This window comes from Lissotriton helveticus, chromosome 2_1 (genome assembly GCF_964261635.1).
Source record: "Lissotriton helveticus chromosome 2_1, aLisHel1.1, whole genome shotgun sequence".
Taxonomy (NCBI): domain Eukaryota; kingdom Metazoa; phylum Chordata; class Amphibia; order Caudata; family Salamandridae; genus Lissotriton; species Lissotriton helveticus.
In genome coordinates this window covers 580893339-580921087 of record NC_136059.1, presented here as the reverse complement: position 1 = coordinate 580921087, position 27749 = coordinate 580893339, and the positions used below count along the sequence as shown (strand labels likewise).

At 43.0% G+C, this 27749-nt stretch overlaps 1 protein-coding gene across 1 annotated transcript in view; it reads left to right on the top strand.

Moving 5' to 3' along the window:
• ARHGEF28 (Rho guanine nucleotide exchange factor 28) overlaps positions 1 to 27749 on the top strand; it is a 1107856-nt gene that overhangs the window by 778454 nt on the left and 301653 nt on the right. Inside the window, exon 10 of the mRNA XM_078675262.1 lies at positions 21296 to 21426. Within this exon, the coding sequence (XP_078531388.1) occupies positions 21296 to 21426 (131 nt within the window). The remainder of the gene's footprint in view (positions 1 to 21295; positions 21427 to 27749) is intronic.

Sequence of the window (27749 nt, the reverse complement as noted above, 5' to 3'; positions counted from 1 at the left end):
TGTTACTGATATATATATATATATATATAGAGAGAGAGAGAGAGAGAGAGAGAGAGAGAGAGAGAGAAAGAGAGAGAGGGAGTGAGAGAGATATTCTCTGAAAAAAACAAAGGATACAGGGCCGTTACAGTTTTGATGTGGAATTAAAATAACCTTAGAAATTCACTAAAAAACTAAGTTTAGAGGGATTTTAGGATCAGATTTTACATGCACAAAACCATAGAAATTTAGCAGTTATAGTTTTGGCCCCCGGCCCCTGTTGTTTGTTGGTTATATTGTCCCATTTGTGGTAACTTCGTCGTTTCCTCATTTTCTACGGGTCTACGGATTGATAAATACAGTGTGGGTAGGATACCACTCCCACTTAATGGTGGAACTCTACCTTCCACAACAATAAACATTAGAAGTTGCTATACCTGAATTTCTTTCGTGTGACTGATCCTGGGTACCGGTAAAAAATGAAAAAGGAACAGAAGATAAATGAAAGGAAGGAATAAAGTCATAAATATTTTATCTGGAGATACATTTTTTAATATTACGAAGAAAAATTACCCCTTATTGATACTTGTCCTGAAGAAGGTGGTTTCTGTCCAATAAGACAAACTTGCCACCGAAACGTGTCAACTCCCTTGCTTAATTAGAATCCAAAACAAAAAGGGACATTAGATAAGAAAGATAACTTCTTACAAATAGTCCCCAATAGATCATGAATTGTATTTGGATCACACTGACTTTTCAACAGACGATTACTATTGTGTTTTACTTATGGTCTATGTTTTCATTTATGTGTTTTTCTGTGTGTTGCAAAGGATTTTGCATTGTATAAATTGTGATTTTTTATTCATTGTCTTATTTACATTTACTGTGTTTGTTTTGATACTTTTTAAGAGTTATTGGAGAGTAAAACTCCTTTTAATAAACTTATGTAAACACTACATTTCAGTTGTGGGATCGTAATTGATTTTCTTGGATGCCAATGATTTCAGTTGTAGGATTTCTAATTGCTAATACAAACTTGATGCCAATGATAAGGGAGATTGAAAAGCTTTTTCTTTCATCTGAGATAATATATAGCCAATGGTGTGAAGGTGTATAGAGTGAATGGTGAGTGGGATTTACTTCCAGGGATTTTTCTCTGCTTAATAGGCATGTAATAACAGCAGAAATTACAGTAGCTATAAGGATGAGCAAGGCAGGATTAAGAAGAATATCAAACATATCATATGCTCCAGTGACTTCTTCATATACGTACCTGAATGTCCTTGTGGCTTCTAGTATGTTGGAAGCATCAGGTTGCAAATGAAACTTAGAATTCTCCAACACATGCGTGCTATATCTAATGGTGATTTCAGCTAGCCCGTGGCCAGACATTTCCATTACAAACATGACAGTAACAGCAGTATGTTGCCATTTTTGCCATAGACAGAGTTATGATACACCATAGGGGTGGAGACAGGGAGAAACATCTACGTACCTTATAATCAAGAAACATAATTGATGTAAATACTAAGATACGATACAGACTGAATAGTGGGGAGGAATTAGCCACTCACAAAGGATAATAACCTCCTTATGGAGACATGTACTTCCATACGTATGAAAAAGAATAGATAGGAATGGACCAAGAACATAGGAAGGTCACTCCTTTTTGGTCAATTATGGTCTTTTCCATGGGATTCTGGTTCTGATTTTATTCTGTGCTAGGTCACGCATTTTTCACTTTATTAACTTAATCATTTTCAATTTATAAGGGTCGGGGCAACTAGAATCGAGATATATGATCATAGCGCTCTTTCGCAGACCTTTTGTTTGGGAGAGCTGATGGAGATGATAATCACTCCCCAACATAGTGTCACAGCCCACTTCTGCGGATGTCTTCTGCAAGTATAGGGATTCCATGCACAGATTGTTCATTAAATAATTGTCCGATTTTTTATAATCATTCATTCTAACTGAGCGGTTAGGTATAATCTCTTATGGGATTTCTTCAAGAATGGACTATTTTGCGAAGATTCCGGACCATTTTGATTATCATATTTATCTTGTAGTTATTTGTTACACCCTTCGCCAATAGAGGGGCACGGATAACACGGAGAAGAATGTCTTGAATTTGCTTAACTTTATTGTGCTTTGCTGATACCAATGGCATAGCAGAAACTTGATTTACATTGCATAAAATTATGAAGACTTTACTAAAGAGTAATGTAAGCTCAATTGAATTTGACAGGACGTATCCTAAGATAGCAGTTAAATTAATACCACTATTATGAACTGTTTTGAATCATGCAACTTTATTGAAATTTGCCAACACATTAGATCTGCGGATATATTGTACCGTTCTCTAAAGAAAAATGTATTATGATTAGTGCAATCTCACTATTGTTAATCTCTTATTTTCTGCGACTAATTTGTGTCAAGTACAGCAAAAGCGCAATATATATATATATATCTGTATATATATATTCCAAGAAACAATGCAGCAATGCTGACGTGCTGTCTGAATGCTGGTGGTGCACGGAAAACAGTGCTGCCGCCAGCGCTAAAAATTCAAACATTTCCCAAACTTCATAAAGAATAAGGGACCGGCACTCGAGGTATGAGAAATTAAACCTGTTTAATTTGTCTGGTCATCCTGTTCACTTAAAACCTAGAGAGACGCATTTCGGCAGTCACACTGCCTTTCTCAATTTTATCATGTTTTTAAGTGACCATGATGACCTGACCAATTAAACAGGTTTAATTTCTCGAGTGCCGGTTCCTTATTCTTTATGAAGTTTGGGAAATATTTTGAATATATTTGTTTTTCTATTCTGGTCAGTCCCTATTACCTAGACAAAACATGCTACACACAGCTGCACTGCTGGAGATGTCGTGCTTTGATATTACAGGGTGGCATGTGTTCACACACACTTGGGGAGGGAAACCTTTCCTTGGAGAAGAGCTATGCTGTTTCTATGAGGTAAACCTACCATCTAGGCTCTAAGGTAAGGGTTCTGCTGACAAAGCCCAGAGATATTCCTTTATATAATGAACCTCAGCTTACCAAGGGGAGGGTGGTGAGGCCTTATAGGCCTTTTTCCACTGTCTATATATAATGACATCCCCCTTCATAATCTATGGTATTGTAATAATGCTAACTGTTCTATTTTTATGCATTTTGCTGCTGGTAGTGGCTCATATACTGCATTATAGAGCACAATAGTTAGAATAAACATTTTGAAGTATACAGTGACTCTGACAATCCTTATTGTGGACAAGTATGAGTGAGTGAGCGAAAGGGCGAAAGGGTATGTCTTGCTACCGCGATTCCTGAAAGAGTCGGGAGTGTTGTGTTCTGGGTTGTCTAATCATGTGTAACTTTGTGATTATGTAGGAGAACAAATGAGACACTGTAGCTAGTCGGTTTTGGGATTTTGGGTACTGTTATTCTGCTCATAGTTCCGTGTATGTGCAGAATCCCTGCAACATTTCAAGGGTGCAAAACTTTCCCAAAACTCCCAAATCTCATCTAAGACAAATTCCACTTTCATTATTAGTAGGAAATTACATTTCAAGGTAAACAAGCATTTACAATGCAATGGTTTCGCCTTTGGAAAAGTTAGAGCTATTGGCATTGTAAATGACAACATTTGTATTTATTTGGTTTTGAAAACAGATAAATAAATGGCATTGTCATTTACATTGCCATTAGCTTAATCTCTCGCAAATGTGAGACCTATTGTACCCTACGGACGAGCTCAGCAGACAGCAGTTACTACCACACACACCCAGAGCCACACACACACACCCAAAGCCAGCCACACACCCAAAGCCAGCCACACACCCAGAGCCAGCCACACACACCCAGAGCCAGCCACACACACCCAGAGCCAGCCATACACACACCCAGAGCCAGCCACACACACACCCAGAGCCAGCCACACACACACCCAGAGCCAGCCACACACACACCCAGAGCCAGCCACACACACCCAGAGCCAGCCACACACACCCAGAGCCAGCCACACACACCCAGAGCCAGCCACACACAACCAGAGCCAGCCACACACACACACACACACACACACCCAGAGCATTTCAGCAATAAAAGCAAGCAGCATTCATCTAGAGCAAACTGTTCAGAATGGGGAATAATCTGCGACCTCAGATCCCCCGCAGTTATTCCCCCATTTCGATATTCAAACCTTATATTAGCACAGAACTGCTGCAACTGGTAATTACAACACTTGACATTGTCGGCAATTATAGTGTTAACGCAGCGTTTAAAGCTGACGTCATGAGACCCTAAATGGGAAAGATTGATCCTCTTGGAAACAGCGGGCTAGAATAATACTGCAATTCAATGTACAGGAGATACTCACAGTAATATTTTTAGGGTCAAATGCAGGCTCCTTCGGGGGCGGCGGGCGCAGGTGCTGCGGCAGGAGCCGCCTTGGCGTCCTTCTTGGGTTCAATCTTCTTGGGGGGCATGATGGGGCCTGGAGTCTGTGGGAACTACCCCCTGCAGGAGAAAAGAAGTAGCGTTTTCAAATCAGCAGAGAAAATGAGGAGCACAGTAGTGAGGTGCGTTGAAAAGAAGCGCAGAGAAGCCAGGCAAGTGGGGGGAATGAGGCGCAGTGAATACTGACAGCTGAAGAAAAAGACGAGCAGACAAAAACGGGGACGTAGCACACCAGGGTGAATAATGAAAAGTAGATTATAGTCTTGGGGTAAATGGAGGACAATGGCGCGGTGAGGTCAAAGAAGAAGCGGAAAGTACCACTACGAGTGGAGAAAAGGAGGAGCAAAAAGTAATTAGGATAATGGAAAAAAGGAGGAACAAGTTGCCCTGATGTCAATGATGAGCCATGAAAGTAGAGGAGTAGCGGGGGATGAACATTTCTTCACAAAAGGAGGAGCAGAAATACCGAGATGAACGGAGAAGAGGAGGAGCAGAGAGCACAGAGGTGAGCAGGACAGCAGGAGACGTCGCTGCACCCCTATATACCTCCAGACCTTGGCTTCTGGGGGCGGACCAGCCGCAGGAGCAACTCCGGCTGACTATAAAAGGAGGCTGCCCGGCGAGAGGGGCCTGGCGGCAGAGGAGGGGCGCGGGCGGTGACAATTGTCCTTTGTCAAGAGCCCCCATCACCCCCAAGCTGTTGGTTCATCCCCGAGGGGTGGGGCACGCACATAATACCCTCGCAAAGCAGGCCCGGGAGGCAGCTATAGATAGGTCACGGGCACAGCGCCCGTGTACGCCTGTACGGTGTACAGAGGGGCCTGGACTCGGGAGGGGACTCTGCAAATAGCCGATTTAACCTTAAGGAAAAAGCTAGAAGTGTTAAAATGGGAAAAGACGCAAGGCATTCATAGAGGCGAGCGAGAGCTCAGGTGAATATAATAGCATTGAGATCGAAAATCTCCGAAGCAAGGGGCCGGCCGCTCTCTCGGCCACAGCCCGGGGCTCCTTCCACAGGCCCAGCTCCGAAATGTTCACTGAAAATCGGAATGTTTTGATGGGGGCTTATGCCCTCTCTGCAACCTTCACCAGATGACCCCTCCCGTCACCCGCTCAACAGTTAAGTAATCTATTTTTTTTATACAATTGGAGCATTTTGATGGAGGAGGGAAATTCATTTAATTTAAGTAGACAATGCACGTTTTCTCGCAGTTTTATTTTTAGCCAAAGTCTACAAAAGAAGGAAAAGGACAATGCAGGAGCGAGATTCCAGATTTAACGAGTTCATAACAACAGCGAGGAAGCGGCGCACAGATCTTACAGGCTCTCAGAACCTGGACGTTTGTTATGAGACGTTGCAGCAGGGCGAGCTGACCTGCTTCCTGCGTCTCAGCGACTGCAATTGCGAGCTATTGAGATCAAACTGTCTCCAGGCGGGGAACCAGGATAACGAACGGTGCCGCCACCTTGCGCTGCCCACGAGATCACCGTGACTGAAGTGGCGCTCTGCGGGTGCAGCCCCACCGGGAAGGGACGTGCGCAGACAATGCAGCGCGTGACACAGCTGCAGCCCTTGTGAGCAGCGGCTTGATAGGATGTCTTCCTCACCTGTGGCCGTCATTAACCAGCTGCCGGAGCTTCCGGGACCCGGGCGCAGCGTTCCTACGGCTAGCCCGCTGGGGACAATTTAAGAAGTTATCCATAACGATGCATTCGGCGATAATGAATGTGCCCAACCATACGTTTTTTTGACGGGAAGATGAATTGTTGCTAGTTTATTTTTCGACTAAATCTGGGTAGAACGTGGAGTTAATCTGCTGAGCCGTGTACAGTGAAAGCAAAACGTTCTGATATCAATCACTTTCGGTTACTTTACATAATGTATTTGATAAATCTGTGTACATCGTTACTCTGGCTGAAGACGTATCCTCCAGGCTAGCCGTACACTTGCTCAGGAGTCTAACCCTGCTAATGAAGGGGCACGTGCAGACAGGGTGACGTCAGAGGACAGGCAGCTGTCAGCGAACTGAAAATTGTGCGGGAGAGAACACGGAGGACGGGAGGGGGGCGGGAGAGAACACGGAGGACGGGAGGGGGGCGGGAGAGGACACGGAGGACGGGAGGGGGGCGGGAGAGAACACGGTGGGCGGGAGAGAACACGGAGGACGGGAGGGGGGCGGGAGAGAACACGGAGGACGGGAGGGGGGCGGGAGAGAACACGGAGGACGGGAGAGAACACGGACGACGGGAGGGGGGCGGGAGAGGACACGGACGGCGGGAAAGGGGAGGGAACGGGAAAAAACGTAACTCCGCCCTGGGAAAAAATCTCCGTAACGCCCCCGAATCTGGTCCAGCCTTGATGGACAGATCCGGCACTCAATGGCTAGCCTCCATTTATGGAGCTAACCAATGAGAGCCGGGGGACGTTCCAGGAGTCCTTATTGACGACATAGGATTTCACCTGCGCTGAAGAGCTGCGCAGAGCGCAGCCTTCGGCAGGCGAAACCCAAAAAGAGAGCGTGGTGAAAGGTGACACCCTGTTTCCTTTGTTTCAGCTAGGGCTGCAGCATGGCATATCTTTAGTAGTTCTTGTTTTGATCAGCCTTAACCCAGTTCGACTCTGATCTGTGAGCCTTGTGAAAAACACCTTTTACACATGTCCCTACAAGTTAACTTTCCTTTGGATTGCCTTTGTCTGGTCCTTTCTCACACTCCTCCTGCCCCATTAATTCTGCTCTCACCTCCAGCAAGAGTTCTTTGATCTAAAACCAAAGCAGTCAATAGGCATCATTTCTTGTCCTAGGCAGCTTGTGTTTTAAATTCTCTGAATGCTGGCTTAAGCCAGGAGAATTCATTGATTGAATCTGCTGGAAGCTACAAATCTGCCAAGGGAGAGCAGAGTCCGTACCTGTACTGCTTAACCAAGAACTCTGGTCTTGGGCCCTTTAGGCAGATTTTAGGGAACAATCTAACTATCTCTTAGTAGTGACTATTGGCCCAATTGCGATGTCGGGCGGACCATAACCGACTGACCGTTGGTTATGGTCTGCCTGACATCTGCCCCCTGCTGTCTGCCCTCCACATTACAATGTGGCAGGCAGATGGATCGATTGGAGGGACTATCTGGTAACCTTTCGACAGGCTCAAGGAGCCCTTTGGAGCGTCGGAATGAATTATAATCCTATAATGACGGTTGAGCCAGCCTTGGCTCCGCCCTGCAGGATTATGATGTCATTTTTCTGACAGACTTGAAAAATTGATGTTTTAAACTGCCCATAGTGCGGTCGCATCTAAAATCTGCAGTCGGAACTGCTGACCTATGGTCGGGCGGTTCCTTTCCGCAATGGTGTCCGACCGACATGGTAATGATGCCCTATGTCTTGATTTATCTATGCTGATTTATGGACACTTGGTCCCATCCTGCTTACCTTTTCTATTGCAAAGCTGTTCATTTATAAACTTTAGCAATGAAAGTATGCAGAGCTCTACCACCTTTGATAATCAAACTACTTCTACCCCTTTAAGACTGGTTGCAATGTCGTCAACTTTCCTTACTGATTTCTAGGCACGTGATCCTATCCTGCTGACCCGTAGCACTGAAGAGATGTTGCCAACAATCTGCAGTTATAGGTACTTTATATTGAAGTGTATCGAGCCCTGCCCACGTGTACCTTTACACACCCCTAACTTACACCAGAAATGTTTGGTGGCAGGAATGTCATTTGGTGCAGTCATCAGGACATTTGCTCTATTGTATTGTAGCATTTGTATAGTAAATACTGTCCCTGTGTGAGGTGCTAAATCACTTCCTACACAGATAGCAAACTACACCATTTAGTGTGTGTGATTGGAAGGATGTTGTTTTTGAGTCTGTTTCGGGAGTGTTTTCAATATGTGATGACCATGCTGTGCCTGGTGGTTGGTTAGGTGAGAATTTGTGAAAGATAAATGTGCAGATTATAATCACTATATGGACTAAACCTATAAGCAGCAACAAGTTCCCCGCCTAGCCATAAGAGCATCAAGATGCGGTGCTGATGTACACTAAAAAATGCACATGGCAACGTGCACTAGACACAGATGCTGTCAAATTATTAGAAGGATGTCAGAAGGGCAAGCATCGAAATTGGCAACATGAAGCAGTATTACAGCAACTTTTTTACTTGTTGCTTTATAGGCGGATATACTGCCTACTGCGTAATAAATACACCCCATGAACGAGAAATGAAGAGGTTCAGCAATCAGGGCTTTCAACCTGAGCAGAAACTACAATATCTTTACAAAGCTCAGATTCCGCTTTCTCCTGCTATGTCAAAGGAAGCCAACATTTTGAGCTGAGGCTTACGCCTCAAACACCCCTCTCAAGCGCTCAAAGGCTGGTTTTCTACTGGTATATTGAGAATTAAATATCAAGCTGACTTACCAAGACTATGCAGCCAAAAAATATTAACTACCACAGTTTCATGAAGGAATGTATAAATAGGTAAGTATAGATTTACTGTCATTAATTCCACTTATATAATCTGGGCCATATATAAATATCTACAAGGTAAGTAAATGTGGTGTTAACAATAGTAAATCCGTAGTTCTCTAAGCATAGTTACCCTCACAATAAAGTAGTCGATATTTTGTCCACAATATTTTGATCAGTCTTTAATATTGTCCTCAATATTTTGACATACAGCTGTGTGGTCAGTACAGCAAAGGTGGAAGGAGAGACATGATCCAGCGCTCCTATTGAAAAATTGTCTCACAAACGCTACCTATTACCTCAATACTCACCATTAATCATGAAACACTTATAAAGGCCCATTCTACCAAATGAGATAATTTTTGAGCAACTGAATCATGTGGTCTGATTATTCAAAACTATTCACATATTATTTACAAAATTATATACAACTGCAGTTTATCTATTTTCACCAAGATTTAAAATATCTATCATTTATAATCAGGCCACTAACGCGATTGAATTAACTGATGGTATCTAGATCATGAATAAACAAGACCAGCTTGTCTTTTCAAATCTAATTTTTATTATCTTTATTTTCAAAAGGAAAAAGCATATACGTTTTAAAAATCTTTATTTATTAAGTAATCAAGAAAGCAGCATTTTAGTGAGGAAATTAGTTAATAAACTGACATTTTCAAAGCAAGCTCAGAAACATGAATTATTAGCGAAATAACAGTTTCCATTCCCTAAATCTATTTCCCTGTCTGATTCTCACTCCACCTAGAATGGAAAAATCATTTAAAGTCTGCTGTCCTTACGTGCGCCAAAAGTCCGACAGCATGACACGTCAATCAGGAATCGGAAAACAAGAGTTTTTTCCCTGCTCCAAGTGTCAGGTTTTATATCTTTCTTTCTAGCTAAACTTACTACATTTTACATCTTTTCATGAAAATCCAAGCTTTTCTTTGGCTGTCCAGTGTCAGTCCACGATAAAACATTAAGTCATGTCCGTTACTTGACCAGGACCAGGCTTTTACATAAGCCCTATTGTCTCTCATTACCACGTCTTTGAGCTTCCTCAGAAATGATACTTTTTTCCACGAGTTTCAAACATTAACTTCCTAGCCTTGGCAGACACATTTGGTTCCTGTCCTTGAGCCTTTTTCTCCGAGAGCACGTTCAACACAGCCGAAGAACTGTTTTTTAATTTATGATGATTTGTGCAGTAAAAAGTCTTCACAGTTGCACATGTGCAAGGCATTGCTCTGGACAAGCTGAACCAGCATTAGGCCTCACTTCGGAAACTATTATTAAACAAACACAAGACATCAATTAATTAAAGAATTGAGACCCATTCTGTTACCCACCCCCTTTGCTAATTAATCCTGTTAATTATGTTACCTGGCTGAAGCACAAATAAGCAGCATTATATCTACCTTTCCTTTAGGAACCACACAAACTCTTCGAGCTTTTGTCACAGAAAGACATAACATAAGCACACAAAATAAGCACATGCCATTAGTTAAACAGCCGTGTTTAATACTGACAAAGACAATAGACAAGGTTAGTTTATTATTTCTCTCTTTAGCATTTGCAACATCAAGCACATTAGTTATCCCGCGTGTACTGATAAATGTATTCTTTAAACTAAGTTGATTAGTAAATTCACCACAAACTTATTAATTCAATTAAGGTTATGAGAGATTAACTTCGCAAGTTTGATCAAAATTTTGTTCTTCACCTTGCTTCATCAGACAAAAAGAAAGAAGCGAGAACACCATGTACATTTTAGAAGTGTTTCTCACAGACCAGCACAGTCTCTTACCTAACTGCATGTATTTTATTTATTATTGGTGCATCAATATGTAGGAAACAGTTCAGATGAGTGGAATGCCCAAGCTTGCAAATGTCATCATCTCTTATTCTGGCTTCTTGTACTTATCTTCTGTGTCTGGGTATGCTTAACTTTGCAAAGTCAGGAAGGGAGTGCAATAAAATCCTTGCTTTCCAGATCAAGCACAACTACCGGGCTCATTTAGGGTTTGGCAGGGGGTATCTTTGGATTTCTGATGGTGGAGCTGGCTCATGAACATTATGTTTTGTTCTGCAGAAAAGAATCACCACTTGGGATATTGTTTCTGCGGAAAAAATGATGATTCGGAAGCCCAGCCAGCATTACCTTTTTTTTAGAAGTGCTTTCATCAAAATGCCCTGGCAGAATGCCAAGGGACTTAATCTACTATAGCTGTGCTGCTGGGGTTATGGTGGAAGTAAAGTCACCACTAGTGGGATGGAGGCCCATTTCAAAGTAATCCCCTAAAAATTAACCCATATACACCAGGAGCTCGCTGTAGAGAACTTTGAGGACAAGATAATTATTGCTCCTCAAATATTATGGCCATCTTTTTGTCTACTAATGTTGTGTTAACTAGGTATATTATGATTAATATCTCTGAGAAGGATAGAATTACTGCTATCCATGGTGTAACTGGATAAAAATGTCTGCAAATACATTTTCAGTCATACTGAGAGGATGCTCCCCTCTGATAAAAAAGAAGTTTGTTACACTGTCTGTTTCAATCTGTTGCCTTCCTTCTGTGGAATAGACTCTTTTCATCATCCTTAAAAAAGGTCCCAATTTGTAGATCAGCTCACTGTCACATATGAGCCGTTAGTAAGCTCCATAGACAGAGTCAAGAAAGAAAATTACGTCAGTGCGCAGGGGTGGTGCATATATGTGGTTCCAGCATCACTTCTGGGGTGGAGCTAAGGCGATATGAAGCTACACTATGTCACTTACTTGCACGTGGGATCAATGCCTACAAAAGCCTCTGGATTAAATCTGGCATCTGCGGGTATTCACAAAGTGGAGAATCTGCAGTTAGATAAAGTGTCCACTTAAAATAGCATTACCCAACGTATTTAACATGTTCTTCACTGTGAGCCACAACATTCAGTCCAATCACAAGAGGCATATGCACACTCAAAGTAATTCCCTTTAATGGCATACACTACTATAGCAATTGTGCTTTTTAAGATCAAAACATATATATTTTTGAGCTAATGTTATTTTTTTAGACTGATCAAGTCCTAGCAGCTTTCCTAATGATAAAGTTCTGTAAAAACCATGCCAAAATAAAACAAGCATTGACAAAACCAAAAAACTAGTAGTAAACACAAGACCTGGTGACTTTGCCAATGCTTGTTTTATAGTACATCTGCTTTTAATGGAAATGTTTACCTGTGCATGGTAAAAGCAGTGAAACTGTTGCCACCTGCATTTGTATTGAGCGTCTGTGTTTATATTGAACTCTAGGTTGAGAGGAGAGAGGGACTTGAAAACTGAGCCAGGCAGGTCTGTGCAGTGCATTCACATTAGTGCCAAACTCTGGTAGGGCTCAAAGAGCTGGCAGCTCAACAGATTCAGCAGCTGGTCTTGGCAGTCTGCCACCAGGCCTGTCTCAGCAAACACCGCAGTGAGTTTTTCTGCCGCGTCTGATGGGGTTTACTGCTAAAATCATGTTGAACTTGCCCTGGAGAAATATAAAAATAATTCTGTATATTAAAAGACTCTATAACAGTGTGGAACACTGGTTGTAACATTTGACATGTAATGTAAGCAGCTTAATATTTGCTTTTTTATTGCTCATATCATTCACGTTTGTCTTTGTTTTATCCAATGCCCCTGCTATTCTAGAGTTGTTTTTTTAGCCTGTAGTACATCGAGTACCATAAGCATTCAATTATTATATCTGTGATATCGTCTTGTTGATAATGCTATATTTTGTGATCTGACAACATAAGTCAAATCACAAATATGTAATTAATATTTGTTTTTGCAGGAGTTGAAGTTGCCACAATAATTGGATGTACTTAATTAGAACACTGAGTGTCTGATATATTATTATTTGAATCCTGGGTAATAGTAGTGGTAACATTCCATCCTCATGACAAAACCTTACAGAGGCGCACTATAACTACTAGGCCTGGGCTGTAAATTCCGTTCCGCTTCCGGAATTTGTGTAATATTGCATTCCGCGGAGAATGCAAAATTGCCCAAAATTCCGCAATCCGCAGCTTCGCAGAATGTTTTGCTTGTTCGTTCTTTCAAAATGTGTGTTCGCAAGATATTTCTCCTCGAGCACGCAAACAGTGTTCGCGAACAGGAAAAAAGCATCGCGAATGGGCTGAACAAGCAGCTCCAAGTGTTTGCGGAACTTGTGCGTGCTTGCAGAGATGTATTACCGTCTTGCGGAGCTTTACGTAGCGCAACTACGCAAATTCTCCCTAATAATCACAAGGACGTCAGCATCCACTGGGCATTGCCTGTGGCTGTATTCTGCACAGGTCTAAGATCAGCTACACTGTTTATTTACATTTCCTATCCCCCACATCACACTTTAATTGCAATTCTCAATCAATCAACCAATCAGGGAATTGTAAGTGCAAATCACCCGTGAGGGTCTCAAGGCGCTGGGGGGGGGATGCACATCTGTTTACCCAAAGAGCCAGGTCTTGAGGGTGTTCCGAAAGGTGTTCAGGGAGGGGCGTGCCTGAAATCTGCTGGTAGCTAGGTCCAGGTCTTGGCTGCAATGTAAGAATTCTAAGAAGAGCATTACAGTCAAGTAAACTCTTTATAATCTACAGATGTGGGAGTTCCTCAAATGAATTGTGAGGGTTTTGTTTCTGTTTTCTTCTTATTTTCGTTCGATGATTGCCTGTTGTTTTCAGAGCGTGTTTCCTCACCCTTACCACGTGCCAGCTCAAACACTTTCTCAAAGGTGGGAATGTTGTATTCTCTGCTACATCTTATACCAGTTCTTGTCCCTCATGGTCATGGCCTCACGGGTGCTCCTCCGTGAGTCTAGGCAAGGAGGCCTGCTAGGCCGGTGTGCGGGGGAAGCAGATCTAGGAGCAGCAGGGCAGGGAGGAAGGAGAGTATACAGTAATGGCAGAATCACAGACAGGGGGATTCTAGACTCTCCGTCCCACCCTCTTCTGCATGTATTCAGTGAAAATGTAATTCCTAACCATTTCCCAAAGTCGAGTTCAAAGCTCAGAAACCCCTAAAAGGACTCTTCCTAAAAAACATCAGTGTTGGTGCATTGGATATGGACCAGTCTGTCATGGGAGATACTGACAAGGCCCTATTGATATCACCTGTAAAAGGCATCTTCTGTCTTCTAAAATAGTTCTTCACAGGGTGGTGCTTCTCTTCTCTGGGGCTTCTTAGACACTCTCATTCCAATTTGCTCTATTGACTTTGGTGTTGGTTTACGAAATACAGCGTACAGCTGGCAGCGGCTATCAGGGTAACTAACCATGGCATGGTCAAAATGGTTCTTCGAACAGTTTCATGATGAGGGTAGATAATGCAAGAAGCGTGGTATCCCACTTCTGTGTGAACCAAATTTAGAACCAGGAGCTGCGGTCAGATTACCATGCAAGCTTGTAAATATACCACGGCAATCTCCTCAGAAGTTCATGGTATCCACCAGGCACTGGAGGAGGTGAAAAAAGATGGGCGCCTTTGCCGTATGGTATGCCGCCTTTTCCGCATATTAATCAGGATCACCTTCAGATGCGCAGGAAAGTGCATCTGAACATTGGTCCAACAAGAGATACCGAAATGCACAAGTCCCAGGACTGCAGCTATTCACAGTGGGCATCAGTCAAGGGCCTTTTCATGAGGCAGAGCCAGCACTTTTCAACGGGGTTTCTATGATTTTATGGTCTGTACAGTCACTTCATGGCAGAGAGCACGTACTGTGTGACTAAGTGCTGATACCTATATTTTTAATGGGACATTTACGATTCCTAACTGATTTACATTGTAATTTTGGTTGTTAGACCCTAAAATGAAGCAATGCAATGAATATTGTAACGTTGCTGCACCTAGTTCCTTCTGAGGTGTAAAAAAAAGTTTGATGGCAGCACAAATAATAGATCTTGATTCACAGAATCGTAATGTGCACATTTCTGGCGCTAACTAAGGCAGAAAATCTGGCAATTGTTTGGATTTCCACAATGAAAAGTATGGCACATGGCAGGGAACGACTTGATGTGGCTTTGGAATGTGGGTAACATCCTGAAAGTCATAACTTGCCACGGTTTCATTAATATTAACAAGGACTTTTCCAATATTCGCTCCACTACGCCTTCTTCGAGGAAGCAACGTTGATTAATGAACATTGGGAAATGCCCATACTCCCCATTTACCGTAGGGATTTGAAAAAGAGATTTCTTCACGTGGAAAAATGGAAAAATTAGAAAAAAGTGTAATGTGCGATTGCATACTTAGGCATGCACTAGCGGATCCATGAAAGTCGTAGCTTATCATAACGCGTATTTGCAAAGCAAATGTTCAGCCCTTGGGGCAAATTGGTGCTGAATAACAGATGTTTATTGTTACTCACTGGTACTCATCTTATCAACCTCTGAAAGATGAAAATTGAGCGCATCCACTTGGTTTTGAATTTGGGATCAAGAGATCACACACACATTCACGTGAGGTTATTTAATTTACAGGTATGTGTGTGTAGGAGTTTCTTGTTGTGAGTGAATGTGGCTCACTTTTCTGTCCATACATTGCACTTTAGTGGTGTATTACCACATTCCTGCTCCAGTCTCGTTTGCCTGATCCTTCGAGTTTAAAGAATACAAATGTTTGCTCTTTTGCCATTTTTTTAACTGTTCACATCTCCTAGTCATGCTTATTTGGTGGTGATGCGCAATATTTGAGGCCGTATTCACTGCTTCAGCTTGTCTTCTTTCAGACTCATTAGGGGGCAGCCAATAAAATGGGGTGGCCGGGCCATGCCATCCTCCCTCCTCCGCACTGGCCTCAGTCCTTTGGGACTGAGAAGAGGGCCAGGTTGATGGATCTCAGAACCCAAATGAAAATGTAGCTTCAAGGTACATCTGACTTAAATAGGTTACGTTTGTACATTATGTATTAATAAATTAAGGGGAGTGAAGAGGTGCTGTAGAGCATGGGCTAACCCTCCTCTGACACATAACTTTACACAAACTAAAGAGCCCAACTCGAATGGATCAATATAAGAGCCTCATGTCGAACTAAAAAGAAAAAATCCTTTTGCTTTAAAGACCCATCACCCGCCAGGGGTACCCCTTGATGGCAAGCTTCATCAAAGAGTTCCTTCCCGTTTCGTTGTGGAACCAGGCATGATACAACCTATGAGATACACTGGAACACTTTGTTAGAAATGGAATAGAGGTCCAGATGTACGACTATTGATGTTTGCAAGTCGCAAACATCAATGTACAACAGTGTCAGAGACACTGTTAGTGATTCCTAATGGGGTCCCAAATTGCATGCCTCATGCATGTTAATGAGGCACTCGCAATTTGCAACCCCATTAAGAATGGCTGACCCTCCAGGTGTTGTGGCCTGCTGGTCTCAGCAGACCACCATGTCTGTGACTGCTTTTAAATAAAGCAGTTTTTAAAAAAATGCTACCCGTTTTCCTTTAAGGATGCATTTTAAAAAAGAAAAATGAAACGTTTTCGTTTCATTTTTTAAGGGCAGGTACTGGTCCCTCGGACCACTGCCTGCCCCTGAAAAATATTTTCCCCTGCATTCACAAAGGGAAAGGGATCCCGTAGGGACCCATGCTAGTTTGTGAGTGCTTTACCATACTTCTGAGAAGGGTGTTAAACTGCAACTGTTTTGCAACCTCAATTGCAGCCGCAAAATAGTCCTACATAAGGCCCAGACTCGTTATTAAGAAGGGAGGCCCTTCGAACACCTCTTCCTAATAGCCAGTCGCTAATCCTATTTAGCAAGTCGCAAATCAATTGAGACATGCTAAATAGGGTTAGTACATGGCCTATTTGTTTTTTGCATGCACAAACCCGTTTGCGCATGCCAAAAAGGGTCATACATCTGACCCAGAGTTTTTAGTGGGGGTAGGGTTACTCTTTAAAAATACCTGCCTGATACCTCTTACATTTTAATCTGGGCACCAGAAAAGTTAGGAAGTCACGGGTCCTAGGTACCCCTACTTCCGATTAGGATAATTGATGAATGGCTTCTGCTGAGGGCCAGCCACTCAAATTACACTAACCCACAAAAATGCTTTGGTGTATTAACATTTGGTATTGATCATGTTTTCCACTGTGCACCTTATGGTGATCAATAATATTCTGTAGATACATGCTTTTAAACTGGCCTAAGCTGAAAAACATTACTTCATTTACTAAGCTGATATGAGTGTCAAAGGTCAGCTCTGCATCTTAAATGAATCCCAAGTTCATTAATTTTTTCAGGATAAGAAATAGAAAAAAACAATCAAATTATAATGAAAAGGGATTTTTCCACTGATCATAAACGCTATCAGTAGTCTAGTCTAGTACAAGACCTGCATTTTAAAACCGTTTTGTTTTAGGCCACTAAATCCAAAAAAAGGGCCAACTCTTTCAGTCCTTCCACTGAAAAGAAGTACTTCTATGGATCATGGAACCTACAGATACATCTGTGTTTTATTTGCATAGAAATTAAAAGAAAAGTTTGCTAAAGAATGTTTTCAACTTATCAAAAAGTATTCAATGAATAATCACCAAAACAAGCAGAGGAACAAGGTTGGGCCAAGTTCTTCAAACCAGGTTTGGTCTAGATGTGTCGGGCAGTTTTTAGGTTCAGCCTGGGCAACGCATGCGCTGCTCTGTGAGGCATGCTGTAATCTAGTGGCTTGAAGTACCTTCCATCTTTTTCATTCGTTTTTGTCCATGCCCTTCATAAATGCATGCTTTTGATTGGTCAGAATGCTTTTTCTAGTCACACCTTTTTGTGTTTCAAACCCTCGCAGGAGACTGCCCCTGTTACATGTGGTCTTACGCTTTTTTTTATAGGTTCCTTTCTGCGCTCTATTTTTTTTCTTGTTTGCCCCTGCTTGTGTATCAGCACAGCGACCGCTTCACGGACGCTGTGCTTCATATTTCGGTAGGCATTTGCATCGCAGGTTTAATTATTGTTTTACTTTGGTGGCCATATGCTTTTTAATGACATACCCATTTTCATTTTCACCATTGCGTCTTGTTTCCTGATCACCCTGTGCCGCCGCTCCCTTCACCCCGCTCCCACCACCACTCTGAGATCTCTGCTTGAATTTTAAGTGATTTGCCCAAAACCACAGGATGTTGAGCCGACACCAAGAGTTGAACTCCAGAGTCGGCAGCTCTGATCACACGCCCATCACAGATTGTTTGATGCCGTTTCATTGCTGTTTTTTAAATGTTGCCAGATGGAGTAATTTATAAGCTCAAATCATGTTTTGGTAGGCATTTGCATTGCAGGTTTAATAATTGTTTTACTTTGTTGGTCGTGCGCCTTTTAATGACATACCCATTTTCATTTTCACCATTGTATCTTGTTTCCTGCTCGCCTGTGCCGCCTCTCCCTTCACCCCATCCCCACCACCGCTCTGAGATCTCTGCTTGTATTTTAAGTGATTTGCCCAAAACCACAGGATGTTGAGCCGACACCAAGAGTTAAACTTCTGAGTCTGCAGCTCTGATCGCACGCCCATCACAGCATGTTTGATGCCGTTTCATTGCTGTTTTTTAAATGTTGCCAGATGGAGTAATTTATAAGCTCAAATGCTGTTCAATTTACATTGCGTGTTATCTCTCCCCACCTACTCACTGCTTTCATTTTCACCATAGTATCTTGTTTCCTGCTCGCCCTGTGCCGTCCCTTCATACCCCTTCACCCCTCACCCACCACCCCTCCGAGATTGCTGCTTGTATTTGAAATGATTTGCCCAAAATCACAGGACACCGCTTTCATGATCACCATCACGTCTTATTTACTGCTTGTGGCAGCCTGCTCGCCCTGTGCCATCTCTCCCTACCCCTTTACCCCACCATCCATCTGAGAGCTCTGCTTGTATTTTTAGTGATTTGCCCGAAATCAACAAAGTCACAGGATATTGAGCCGATGCCAAGACTTGTGTTGGCAACTCTGACCTTACGGACTTCACAGCATATTTGGTGCTGTTTGATTGCTGTTTTTTCAATGTTGCTAGATCGAGTTTATTTATGAGGTCAAATGCTGTTCCAGTCACATTACGTACCCTCTCTCCACACCCACTCACTGCTTTAATTTTCACCTTTGCGTCTTGTTTCCTGCTCACCCTATGCCGCCTCTCCCAACCCCTTCACTCCGCACCCACCACCCATCCAAGATCGCTGCTTGTATTTTAAGTGATTTGCCCAAAATCTTAGGACACTGCTCATCAATTCAATGTATACTCCTTTTAACTAGCCGCTCAAAATTTTAAAGGATCAGTATTAGGTTTGTTTATGTATTTTTTCCTAAAGGATAAAGAAGAGACAAACAGCATTATTTAAAGAACAGCATCCACCAGGTCAGGAGAGATATTGGCCCTCCTGCCCATCTACTGGATTTAGACATCCCAGTCCTTCTCCCTGGGACATCTAAAACCCAATGGAGACACCACTCTGGAGGCAACACTGCAGCCAGGGATCTTTGTCAAGCAGGTGCCATTTTTTCCCACTTGCTCTGCAAAGTTTCCTGTTATTTAATAAACTTCAAAGACTGGAGTTTTCTTCTGAAGCTTTAGGGGCCATCAGTGATTTTCCCAGTCTGGGACTGCATGGCAGCCGCGGACAGGCAAATCTAGTGAGATCTGCCCTAAAAGGGTGTGGCCACCATCTCTGTGATCGCCTTTGTTACTGTACAATTAGCCTTTCTGTTAAGACTCAATATTGGCTCTAAGATTTAGAATAATTTTTGATTGCGAAATAGTCCCCTTTTTGGGCCTCGCTGGTAATGCATCCGCAAGGATGCATGTGTCCAGCTGGAGACGTATAGTTATCTGTTACGGGGGAAGGACGGACAAGACGGTGGTACGAGCTTTTGGCTGGATTTGTGTGCGCGAACGCGCACGTCGCGTCCCGCGCTGTACACATGCGCGCGCCTACAGACAGACACTCGCTCACACACACACCCCCTCCCCCACAGTCACACACACACACTCCAAGACACATACACACACACGCACGCACACACACACATACACAGCCCCCCCAGCATGCGCACGCGCACACACATGCCCCCCCCGCCCGCCCGCCCTCGCAGCTCAGCAACCCACTCACCGGCTTCCTTGGTGCGGCGGCTCTCCTCAGCTGCAGGGCCCGGCAGCAGGACTCTTCTTCCCTCCTTCGGCACCGGGGCGCAGGGTAGGCTCCTGCCTGCTCCGGTGCTCCAAACAATCGCGGCTCTTCCGTGGGAGGCGGGGTAGGCTCCCGCCCTCCTACTTCCTGTTTCCGGTTGTCGCGCCGGCCTGCCTGACTTCCTGGTCGCAGGCTGGCTGAGTGACGAGGAGCGTACTCTTGTTACAGCTGGTTTTCCTGTGCAGCACTGTTGCCTCTAAAATTAGCTGGCGGTGAAGTTGAAGGGCTGAGGTGAGTAATATTTAGTGCTGCGTCGCCAGAGCGGATGCCAGGCTTCCGCCCCGCCAGCTGCCGCCGCGCTGCTGGCAAGTAATAGGCTGGTGCTTTATTGCCCTCCTGTGTAGCGTTCCACTAAATTTAATTCCAAACTGTATCATATAATTTATATTCCAAATGAATCGATACTCGTAACGCCGCCATCGTTCACCGGAAATGTGACAAGGCCCCAATATGTTGGAGTGAAGGTCGCAGTTTGCGTTGTCTCCAGGGTCAGCAGGTGGTGGGGGGAGGGGGCTGCCCTGGAAGACCATTGCTTTGCCTCTGTGTGTGGTGAGACGCGGTTAATTTGCTCTCAAAATGCATCCTAGATTGGCGCTCGGATTTGCAAAGCTCAAAGGGGGTCTGGCTGCGGAAATAGAAGTAGGACTCAGGTTTGACAGACTGTGTGGCACGGAATGGCAACAGCCCTCACCGATATTGAAGGGCTATGTAATAAAATTGAGCTTTCATGATTGCGGTATTTTTGTCCTCTCGCGGTTTGTAAATACAAAACATATTGCATTACAAATGCTATAGGTATCACATTTGCGAAAGTTATAACTATTGGCATTGTAAATGACGAAGCTATTAATTTAGATATTTTTAAAAAAACATAAATAAAAACTTTGCCATTTACAATACCAATAGCTCAAACTTTCCTAATGCGAGACCTATTGCATTGCAAATGCTTGTTTATTAAGTCTTTTGTTTCCTTGAGGAAATACAATCTCTTTTTAATACTTCTATCTGCCTGTTTTCTTACACTACACCAACAATAAATTAGCTAGCTATTTAGTGCAACATGGGGAAATTACATTTTTTCAAGTGGCTAATGTTTTAGACACTGCTTTTCGCCTGTTATGTGCTTCATATTTCTTATAAATCACGGAAAAAATAACCACCTTTAAATATGCACTTTGTTTCAGAGAAGAAGCACTCTTCCTTAGGTGTCCGCAAGAAGTACAAGCCAACCCCCACCTTACTTGCAGCGTCAAGCTTATGTGCCATGATGAACGGACATGATGAAGTTTATGCAAACTACATGGTTGTGAATCAGGTAATCCTTCATAGCTTTAAAATCATTTTAAATGTTCATTCCTGCTGAGGAAAATCATATTACTTGCTGGGGCGCCCTAATAATTCCATTTGATATTATATTTGTCTTCCTACCCATTACAGATGTGTTTGTCAATGTAAATTAAATTATGCATGCACTCTGGAAAATGTAAATACAGTAATTAGATTTGTCAAGATCTTCAAACTCTGCATGCTAGAACTGCATTTACATTTTCCACACCACTATTCCTTGTCTTTGTAAATCTCTTTCTAAAAGTGCATTAAAATAAATATTACCAAATGAGGAAACATGTCCAAAGGCTTATTGATATTTAGGTGAGATGGGATCGAGCAAATGAGAGGCATCTGTACCGCACTTCTTGGTAACGCAGATGAACTGCCTAATGTGTTCCCTACTGTACTCTCTGTGGTGATATGCACAACTTTTGAATGTACTTGCATTTAGGAAGTGTTGACACCAAAGGAAGAAATACTGCTGTCTTCACTGGGTTGTAGCATTTCTAAAAGAAAGAGCACTGCAAATTTGAGCAGAAGAAAACAGGACATTCCTAATTTCACTAAACAGATTTAAAAGTTAATACTAATGATGAAAGCACAAGAGACAGATAAATTACCTGGTTTAATATGCAACTTATATCTTGTACGGAAAAGGAAAGAATATCTTAACATGTGGGATCCTCTGTTGCTTCAAACAGGAAACAGCCTATTCTATTGAAATAATTACGGTACTACATAGCTTCTTTAGTTACAAACCCAAGTTCGAAATTCAACACTGGTAGACCTGGCATGGTATTCCCCCCAAACTTATTGCCTTCACTACTCCTATTTTGGTGAATTCGTTATTATTGTCTTTAGGACTCTGTATACTTTACCACTGCTAAATAGTGCTAAAGTTATTGCGCTCTCTTCCTAAAACATGGCAAAATTGACCTATGCCTGATTGACACATTTAATTTACTTATAAGTCCCTAGTATAGGGCCTGCAAATAAATGGGCATCCATAAAAGCAGCACTTTAAAACTTGTATTGCAGCCTGCAGTCCTTTTTTTAAACTGCCATTTCGACCTGGCAAAATAAACTTTTTGACAGGTCTAGTTCTTCCTTTTTAATGCTTATATATCATTGTAAGGGATCCCTAAAGCTCCCTAGGATATGGTCCATGGTATTTCAAAAGTGGGATAGGTGTACTTAAGTTTTACATGTCCTTGCATATGAAAAAGTTCAAAGCTGTTTTTCACTGTTGGAAAGCCTATATCTCCCAATGACTAACACTTGGTTACCTTATTGCACTTAATAAATGCTAACTTTGGATTAGGAGCAGATAGAGATACGCTGTTTATATTCAAATGAATTGTAATTTTAAATCCTCTTTAATGCGAAAGTCAGATTTTAAGGCACAATTCTGAAAATGCCACTTGTAGAAACTTGACATTTTCTTGTCCCAACCATTTGGGCCTTCTGCCAGTATCCTGGGTTACATTACTGTGAATGGATCTGCTGTTGGGGGTTGTATATTCCTCCCAGAAAGTGATACAAAGAGGACTCGCTGTGGGCAGGATGGGCTATCCTGTCAGGATGGCTGGGGCGGAGCTGTACCCTGCCCCACTTGCACTTCAAAGGGCTTTGCCTCCAGAACACACAAAGGAACCTGACACCCGCCTTTTGTCACCAGACAGTTTGAAGCCTCCACAGTGGAAAAGAAGAACTTTTCAGAACCAGATGTGGAGGGAGGACAGCCCCCCCCTCCCCACACCAGGTATAAATATTAGGTCCTCAGAATCACTCTTCTGAATACTCCTAGGCCTATGGGGGTACAGAAGAAGGATTGCCCAGCTGCTTGAAGGACTCCCTAGCGGTCTAAGAAGGATGGTTGGACTTGCCACAGTGGCCCCGTCAAGCATATTGTGGTCTCAAGACTGCCTCGCCACCGCCAGAGGTCTCTGATCCTTCATTGTTGCGTTGGTCCCAGGGTGATCCGACCGCCCTGGTCATAATAGGGTGATCGGAAGACTGCCACTGCCGCGCCCTCCCACCCACCCCCGGGTCTGGCGGTCGGTAACGAGGGCCTATATCTTTAGTAATTCCTTTTGCTCATCAACCTACTGTACACTGTTGGCCCTTTTCAGCACTCCATTTCTTCTGGATACACTAAATGAGTCATGTATTTTTTAAAACTGTCAACAGTAAAAATGTGTAAAGTGAAACTATTCTGTATAACAGCATTTCAATAAGTCCAGTGACAAAAAAGTGCACACATAATTCACATAGGAAACGTTTTCTTAGTGCAAAGCCAAGCTCCTTGCTTCAGCAAATTAAGACTTAACTCCTTCATTCATTTAACCATACAGGAGACCAACACTTAAACCTCTGGACTCTTTCACTCTTCTGAACATGAAACTGAGTGCGGTTCTAGTGATACTCTTCTGAATAATAAGGGTTAAGTGAGTTTAAACCCTGGCATTTGGGGTTGGGTAGACATATACCTGTGACATTTGTAGGTACTCCATTTTTATGTCAGTACCTGTCAACAGTGGCAAGCTTATATTTAGGAACAATCAAAGCTCAGAGTCTTTGTTTTGCATTAGTTCTCTCCGTCTATTTACTTGTTTGCACTTGTATCCAATCCTAATTTATGTTTTGTTTTCCCTCTTTGGTTCTGTTAGTCCTTCACCTTCTTAGTTCCCTAGTTCTTTTCTGCCTCTCTACCTTTTTTTGGTATGTTTGACACTTGTAGTTCTGTATTACTGATGTGTTTGTGGCAGTGTTGCGGGGCTTATGGCTGGATTTCTGGTTGGCTGAGGCTCAACACAGCCAAAACATTAAGCTTGTACCTTTTTCTGTCATTACCTCTTCTCTCTGGCTGGTTTGAAGCTTGCCTGTCCACTTCTGTTTTCCATCCAGAGAGATTAATCTATCTTCGTAACATTTAGGTTCCATTGTGCCTTCCCTTGACTGAGCGAGGTTCAGTCCGAGACTCTCTCTCTACCTTTCACTCCTTTGATTTCTATCAAAGGCAGCATGCCCATTGCTGTTCGTTGTAGGTTTCCTTGAAACCTGACAGTACCATAGGGACTCATGATGATTCACTTGAGATTCTGCAGGACCAGGGTCTATCTTTTGTACGGTCCTTCTGAAATAAAAAAAAAACAGCCTCAATGATCTTGTGCCATGGTTGTTATTACAACTTTTGGTTCACTCACACCTGATCCTGCTAGTCCAGTTTGCCCTTTGCAGCTGATTGACAACCTGGCAGTGTGTAGTGAAGTCCTAATAGCAGTGGAGCAGCCAGGGAATGTCTTTGGAATAGCAATAGTGTGGTTTTAACACTCCAGGAGACATTTTGGTGATGACCTCCACAGATTTCAAAGCTTCATGGCTCAATACCAATTGCTTTGTTTAGCTAAATCACACTTTTTGGGTACTTTGTTTTGACCTACTTAAACAATGCCTTATTTTTATGGGCCAGACCCCATATTCTGAATCAAAGTCCCAGGTTATCTAATTGGGCAGAATGCTTTTTTTAATTTAAGGCAATCTTTGACAAGAGGCACACTACACAATCTGCTCATGCAGGTTTATAAATGTTATGGCTAGGAAAGCAGGGCCTCATTAGTTATACTTGTAAATATCGACAGGAAGCTAGTGAGGTAGTGTGGACTGACGAATTTGCAGAAGCTATATTTTATTTAGGCCTGTAAGAGGAATTAAGACTCTAGCTCCCTCATTGTAAATCAACCCACTACATTTCTTGCCTTAAACGAACTAACGTTACACACAGAAGCTCAATAGAAAACCACGTGTGCAGAGCACAGAAATATATATAATCAATATATTGTTTCCAAACCCCTGGAGAAAACTGAAATGGTGGCCTTGCCAGAAGGATCTATGCAAATAGAAGACATGGATGATACTTACTCCTGAAGAAAAGGAGAGACAGAGAAAAGAAGGACTTAGCTGCTGGGAAACAGCCTGTTTCATCCTGGATAGCAGCGGCTGCTACCAAGCTGACTTAGGGGGCAATGGGGAAAGGAGGGGGAAAAAAAGTTTTAAAACTTACCTTTCGCTGCCAGTCCCCGTTCTTCTGCTCCCTCTCCGGTCTGTGCTCTTCTGCGCCCTCGTCATGCTGTGCCTTACTGCTATTGGCACTACAAACTGCAGGAGCACAGGCTCCCAGACTCCACACACAATCCTAGCGCTTCTCTCATGCAGTTATTCCAGCATGATATAAGCGCTGTGATTGGGCGGAGCGGGCCAGTATAATGCTCCGTGGAGAGCCTGTGCCCTGAGCACTGATGATATCTCCCAGGAACAGCCTGGTGATATCAAACTGTGCATGTCGGTTTGGCCACCCGTTGACAACCGGCCAAACCAACATGCACACTTTCTGTGCCTACTGCCACTCCCCCCTGCTGACGCGGAGACATGACCATGCCCCGCCACAGACTTGCAGTCGCGGGCTAGAAGTAAAACATAAAATGTAAATAAAATTGTTTGAGTGTCATTTTATTTTTCTTCTGGGAGCTGGCATTTCACCAGCTGGGCGATGCTCCTGCGCCATAGTGGGGGATCCACCCCTGATCCTGGAAGATTACCAAAATTTCAATTGGGAAGAATGCACACTACAACTTGCAAGTAGTTATAGCCACCGCCTGAGGACAACCTACCTTACATGCTTTAGTGGATTGTATTCAGGTGCTTATTGATGCTTTATGGATAATAGGTTTCAGGCAGAGGTTGAGGTTCCCTCTGAAGACAAATCTGTACAAGAGAACATTTTGAGAATAGATGGCAAGCCTTTAACTTCTGAAGCAGTGTGTAAGGAGGTTTTACCACTAGTGATGGCCTCGCAAACTGGTCATGTTGAGGAAATCTGTTTTTCTTAACTAATGCACCTTCCTTCCAACTCATACTTGATACTAAGTGGCTGAGAGTGCATAATCCCCAAATTGAGTGGGATCAATAAGACATGACTTTTGCTTCCTTTATGAGAAACACTACTTTCAAAACAGCACTCATCAGAGAACTCAGCCATTGGCTTGTTTTACCCTGTAATCATCATCCTGTGTGGATAAACATATTATCCCAGCACCAAATAAATAATTCTTAAATGTATTCAGTGATAAAGGGGCCGATGCTCTTCCTCCTCACAGAGAATATAAGACTACCAAATCGATCTGATTCCAAGAGAAGCCATCCCACATGCTCAAATCTATCCTCTAACTGTAAGACAAGATGGGATTTTGTGACAGTATCTTCAAGATAATCTTGAGAAATAATAATAATAATATTAAATAATAAAGGATATTCATAAAGCGCACAGCTACCTCGAACGAGGCGTCCCGGTGGAAAAGCGGAGGGCATCAGAGATGAAGAACCGGACCGCTAGTCCCTTTGCTTGTAGAGCCAGGTTTTTAGTGACTTTCTAAACTCCTGTTCTGAATTCAACAAGCGTAGGTGAAGCGGCAAGTCGTTCCACATTTTGGCGGTTCCTACTGAGAACGATCTGCCCCCGTGCCTTGCTTTGGAAAAGCGAGGGACGGTGCGGAAGCGTTTAGCAGCCAGAGGTGTCGAGTAAATGTTAAAAAGTAGAGGGCTCAGGGCTGAGCCTTGAGGGACTGCACACCTCACTAGTTTTACAGAGGAGGTATACAGGCGAAGAAAGACTTGTTGGCCGTGGAGGTAGGAGGAAATCCACTTTAATGCTGTCCCCTGGATGCCTATCTGTTTCAGTCTGTCTAGCAGGATCGAGTGTGACACCGTATCGAACGCTGCCGAAGGGTCGAGGAGCACTAGCATGGGATGGAATCTGCTACTTCGATCAGCTCTGATTCTATGCTCTGTCCTGTGCGGAAGCCAGATTGAGAATCATGTAGCAGCTCATTGGTTTCCACAAAGTCTGCCAGTTGAAGATGGGCTCATTTCTCAAGTATTTTGGCAGGAGTAGATAGTAAGAAGATAGGCCTACATCCAGGTCAGCATTGGGTTTCTGCAGGATAGGTGTTAGATAGGCATGTTTCCATGCAACAGGGACAATCCCCAGCCTATGGGAGGAATTCCAAATGGGGTTTAGGATAGGGTTAAGCCACTCAACTAATAACCTGAACTGCAGTGCTGGGCAAGGGTCTCCCCGCAAAGGATTTATCTGACACTCGACTTCTCTTACAGGATTAATGATTTTCTTTGTAGCTAAAGCAAATGTGGGTATTCAGAGCTTATATCAATTACAAGGAACTCAATGCCATAGTGATTCATAATTGACAACCCTTACCCCTCATTTCTATTCTTCTCATTCAGATTAGATCT